Source organism: Phasianus colchicus, chromosome Z (genome assembly GCF_987193195.1).
Source record: "Phasianus colchicus chromosome Z, bPhaCol1.hap1.1, whole genome shotgun sequence".
Classification (NCBI taxonomy): Eukaryota; Metazoa; Chordata; class Aves; order Galliformes; family Phasianidae; genus Phasianus; species Phasianus colchicus.
Window position 1 is genome coordinate 14,955,932 of NC_143476.1, and position 5,202 is coordinate 14,961,133.

General features: G+C 53.7%; 1 protein-coding gene across 3 annotated transcripts; it reads right to left on the reverse strand.

The window, feature by feature from the left end:
• Window positions 1-765: 765 nt before the first annotated feature.
• Window positions 766-4,893, reverse strand: LOC149912659 (rho GTPase-activating protein 32-like). 3 transcript variants are annotated; one of them, XM_090131800.1, is made up of 8 exons: window positions 4,329-4,893; window positions 3,694-3,780; window positions 3,273-3,350; window positions 2,505-2,627; window positions 2,246-2,323; window positions 1,851-1,932; window positions 1,228-1,371; window positions 766-950 (listed from the first exon to the last, which is right to left on the reverse strand). In XM_090131800.1, the coding sequence occupies exons 3-8, from the start codon at window positions 3,324-3,326 to the stop codon at window positions 844-846; spliced, it is 588 nt and encodes a 195-aa protein (XP_089987926.1). In that variant the 5' UTR covers window positions 3,327-3,350; window positions 3,694-3,780; window positions 4,329-4,893; the 3' UTR covers window positions 766-843. The 3 variants fall into 3 exon arrangements, with proteins under 3 accessions (XP_089987926.1, XP_089987925.1, XP_089987924.1); XM_090131799.1 differs by lacking the exon at window positions 766-950 and having other exon boundaries at window positions 1,056-1,371; window positions 4,761-4,893; XM_090131798.1 differs by lacking the exon at window positions 766-950 and having other exon boundaries at window positions 1,056-1,371.
• Between the last annotated feature and the right edge of the window lie 309 nt (window positions 4,894-5,202).

Consider the following 5,202-nt stretch of genomic DNA (forward strand, 5'->3'; position numbering starts at 1 on the left):
GGAACTCCAGTGTCCTGGAAAACAAGAGAGGCAAACGTTCAGCACCAACGAGCATGCCGTGCTGCAATTCAGAAAGCAAACCTCCATTCATGCTACTTCTTGTGATTGCTACTGTCACCGAAGATGAAGTAGATCCAACCTGACTGAGTGCCACGCTGCAGCACCAAGCCCCAGCACAGCACAGCCGCAGCCATCAGCTGCACCAAGCGTGCCCCCGTGCCCAGGAACTGACCCCATAAAGTAAGCCCATGGAGCCTTCAACCCTTCAGCATACACAGGCATCGTGTTGCCGGCGTGAGACAGAGCCTGGAACCGCATCGTTGCCCTCTGCAATGCAGTAGGGCTGAGCTCAGCAGGCTGAGGGCAGCACTGACCTGTAGTGAGGAGCGGGCAGCTGCTGGATGACGTCCTGCATTCTGAGCAGCCGCTCCTCCTCTGTAGCGGCACCAACAGCATCCTGGAGTAGTGCAGAAAGGGAGCGAGACACCAATCAGGCTAGTACACCACTGCGAGTAAACCTCGGGCTGACAGCAAAAGGGCCTCCGAGCTGGGGCACTGCTGCAGCCATCTGCCAAGAGGCCCAGGAAGAGGGAAATGAAAGACGTGGCCTTGTGCTTACCGAGAACTTGCCGTACAGCTGGTGGGTGAGCAGAGGGTTCGGGAGCTCCCTGAAGTACATCTTGCAGAGGGAGCTCACGCTGTGAATGTCGCGGACGGTGAGCTCTGGAATCTGCTCCGACTCAAATTCCTGCCTGGAGAGAGGGACGCAAACCCGGTTGAGCGAGAGGAAGGCAAGCCCAAAGCCACACCAGATGCACTCAGGCTGTGTCAGTCGCAGCACTCTTACCGCAGTCTCTGGATGTTGGACGCGACGCCGGACAGGCGGTATATCCCCTGCACCACGCCGTGCTGCTCAATGAACTCAGCGCAGCTCTGGAGGACCTGGGGGACTGAAGAACACGTGCCAGCCGTCAGTGGAGCTCCTGATTCAAGTCCTGCTGCAGGCTGTGCTTCACATCCCATCCACTAAGCCCAGCCAGGCTTGGCTGAAGCAAATACAGATGTGCTTGTCTCTTAGGAGCATCCGCCTCACTTTATCCTTCAGCCATCAACTCCCATTACACGTGTCTCCACGGCTATCAGCCTGCCCCCTGCTAGATATGAGCTCCCTTTCATCTTCTTTAGATGCCCAGCAGAGGAAGATCTCAGGAATGGGCAGCTCCTTACCATCACGACCGGAGTGGAGAAGATGCTCTCCCAGGTCACCGCCAAACACCCTTTCCTTCTCCACCTCCCGCTCGGTCGGTTTCTTTGGGCGGGCCTTCACCAAGGAACGAAGGAAGGTGAGGATCTTGCTGCGTTTCTTGGGCACTGCACAACAAAAGGAAGAAACCAGGTCATTTCAGGTCTGGCTCCGTTGGACGAGGCCGAGCACAGCACATTCTACAGAGAACGTCAGAACGGGAAGAACATTACCAACCAGTACATACAAAAAGGGATTTTCCCCATCTCTGGAGGAGCCCAAGGCCAGGTTGGATGGGGCCCTGGGCAGCCTGGTCTAATCTGACATTAAATGTGGGGGCTGGCAGCACAGCCTGATGCAAGGAAGTGGAAGCTTGAGGATCCTTAAGGACCCTACCATCCCAAGCCATTCTATGAAGATTCTATAGTTTCCCCAAGTCCAATCATAAACACAGGAGGATTGGGCCAAATCTCTGCCCCATGGTGTGCATGAAGAATCATCAACCCAGAGGACAATGTGGGATGGATAAAGGAGGTACTAAACATGGAACGCACCCCCAAAAAGACTTCATTTTGCTTCCCCACACCATCAAATGTAACATCCCTACCTGGCTTTGGCACTGAGTTGATGAGTGCCTCAGGAATGTTCTTATTAATGAGTTCCACACACTCCCCTGGGAAAAATCCAACCTGTAACAAGAAGAGAAGCCAACTATTGCATGCAGCACTTCTCAGGTCTGAACTGTTAAACCAAAAGCCACATAACATTTCCCTCGGAACGTGCTTGCCTGACGTTCCATAAGACTATCCAGCAGAAAATGGCCATAGTTCAAAGCATAAAGGTAATAATTTTTCAACATTTGCAGCCAACGGCAAGGTCCCCTGACACCGACACAGGGAAACTGTTTACGTCCATTAGGCATCCTATGCAGGCAGAGCAGCTCTAAGCTAAGATTCCTGCCTTTACTGCAGTTGCACTCTCCAGTCTGAAGCTTGTGCCTACCTGGAAGCCGAGCTTGCCTCTCCACCAGGGAGTCAGCTCCTTTGGTGGCATGTCGATGACACACACGATGTCTCCGACCTGCAAGAGATTGCAACGTCAATCCCAGCTTCAGCACGGCTGGGAGGAAAGCACAGCTCAAATGTCTGCATTCTTCTGCACTGCCAAACATCGCCGAGCATTAAAGCACTTGCACCAGTGCAGCTCTGAAGACATTTGCCATTGTAAAATTGAGCAACAAGGAACGCCTTGAACTGCTTACCTCAATGGAGAGTTCATCCGCTGCCTGGGCAACGTATCTCTTAATAGCATGGGCAGCAGCAATAGCTGGAACATTCACAGGTGCCACCTCATGGTCTAGCAGGGGCTTCCCCTTGTTCTCAGCCTGAAACAGAGAGCACAGGCCACGGTGAGGAGCTGGGAACCAACAAGGAGGATTTCAAGGTGAGGAGCACATCTGCAGAGAAAGCTGCAGGAAATGCACTCGGTCCTTATCATGGGCACTTCAGAAGGAACTGCAAGTCTAATAACGGCTGTTTCTCTCCCTGGTGTGCAGCAGGCACACGCCAGCAAAGATGCATCTCTCCCCATCCAGACTAATCAGCAATGGCACTGACGCAGACAGGTGGCCTTGTGTATTTTGCCACATCCTTTCCTGCGCTCTTTGTGCAGGAAGGCTGACTGTTTAAGATGCTAGGAGACCGTGAAGAGGGAAACCAAAGCTACGGCTGCAGTTACAAGGTGCAAACAGTGCCATTGCAAGCACCAAGCAGCTCTCTTGAGCAGTCCAACCAACAGCGAGGCCAAACAGAGCAGAGAATGATTGTTGTTTCTGCAGCCATTTCAAGGGAAAAGTCAGTAGAGGACAAACACAACACCCGAGATGGCTCTGGTACTTTTATAAACTTGCCACTCTTGCACTACTGTCTTGCCACAGAGGAGCTCTCTTGGAAAGCAGGAGAGCACATCTGCGGCTCACTCTGCTGGCTGCAGTCAGGGAACAAAGACCAATCAGAGCTTCATACTCTACCTCTGTCCATGCCAGGTCAGGCCCACAGCTGATCTCGCTGCACGCCACAGCCATCAGCGTAGGTGTGACAAGCTGGAACTGAAAAGAAACACACTTTTATTTTCTCTGTTCACATCTCTGCTGTGCTCCCTACAGCTGTCGGGCACACTCACACAGCCCAAGCACGCCTGCTGGTGTCCCTGGTGATGCTGTGCAGCTCTGCACAAGCTGGGGCTGGGACTCTTTGCCTAAGGGATTGCTTTCCATAAAACCAGCTGGTCACAGCACCACAGACAGCATCCTTCTGAGGGCTGAGCTGCAGAGCATGTGGAGAAAACCCACACGTGACCAGCGTCCCATCAAAGCTGGATGAGGCTGTGTTACTAAACACGGGACGTCACGGGCTGCTAAAGCATGTGGGGGGACAAAGCATGGCAGGTACCTGGCAAGAGATCAGAACGAGGGAGAGAAATCTCACGAATCCGCAGCCGTTCCTTGTCACTTTGCTCTGATCTTCCACGAGCAAAAGCTGCAGCAGGGAAGCAGGCAGAGGGTGGAGAGAGGAGAGAGAAAGAGCAGGTCAGTTTGCTTCCACGGTTTAGCAAAGACTACAAGGGAAAAACCAAAATCTGCCCTCCCTCAACTTAAAAACTTAAGTTTTCAACTTAAAACCATTTCCCCTTGTCCTGCTGATATCTACCCTTTCAAAGAGTTGATTCCCCTCCTCTTTTTAGGCTCCCTTTAGGTACTGAAGGCTGCCATGAGGTCACCCCACTGCCTTCTTTTCTCCAGGCTGAACAAGCCCAGCTCCCTCAGCCTGTCTTGGCAGGGGAGGTGCTCCTGTCCCCTGATCATCTCTGTGGCTCGCCTCTGGACCCTCTCCAACAGCTCCCTGTCTTTCTGGACACTGTAGTGCAGCTGGGGCCTCACAAGAGCAGAGCAGGGGGGGACGATCACCTCCCTGTCCCTCATGGCCACCCCTCTGCTGATGGAGATAATGTGATCCTATGAGCTCCGCCAGCCAGCAGTTCTCAGCACTCACTGTCCCCCCGTCTCTCCCACACTGTCTCAGCTTACCTACAAGGTGCTGCACAGGACGGTGTGAAGACAAAGGGACGCAGTCGGTGCACAAGTGCAACAAGCGAGCTGCTCAGTCAGAGCTCCAGCGCTCCAATGAAGGGACGCAGCACGCACTGCTCCTCCCCTCATTCTAGCCCTTATGACATCACTGAGGGCCACCAGGCTGCTCCACCACGACGGACAGGGTGGGGAGGCAAGACCAGTCACAAGGGCAGAAGATTCCAACAGCCCAGCCCAACGTTCTGGAATCAGGGGCTGCTTGGAATTCTACCCCAGCCAAATCCTGGAGAAGCTGGCACGGGGTCGTCATGACCAAAGCGCAGGACCTGGCGCTTGCTCTTGTTGAGCCTCGCACAACTGGCCTCAGTGCATCCCTCTGGAGGGCCTTCCTGCCCTCAGGCAGATGGACGCTTCCTCCCAGCAGCGTACCTTGCAGTGCTGGGCCCATGTCAAATCCACACTAGAGTGGGTTTTGTTACATTCAAGGGCATGTTGCAGCACCCATCAATTTCACCTGGAAGGAAATAAAGCAGGAGATGGGAGAAACACAGAACTACTGCCAGACTGCTTTATCCCTTTCTTAGCCCAACTTCCCTTGCCTCATCCCCTACCCCAACTCCTGGATGATGCCCACGGGCTGATAGTTGGATCTCAAGTCCATAGGACTCCTTTCACAGGGCTCCATCAAAAAGGCTGTCACACTTGTTCCGTACACTCACACTGACCCAGCAGTGGTATCACAGTCACTTAACACACACACAACAACCAAACCCCGAGCATGCACATCCCTTCCTGCGTGACTGCAGCCCACAGCTCCCCTTCACACCTCCGTGGATCTCTGGTGTTTTACACGGATGCAGCCTCGCTGCAG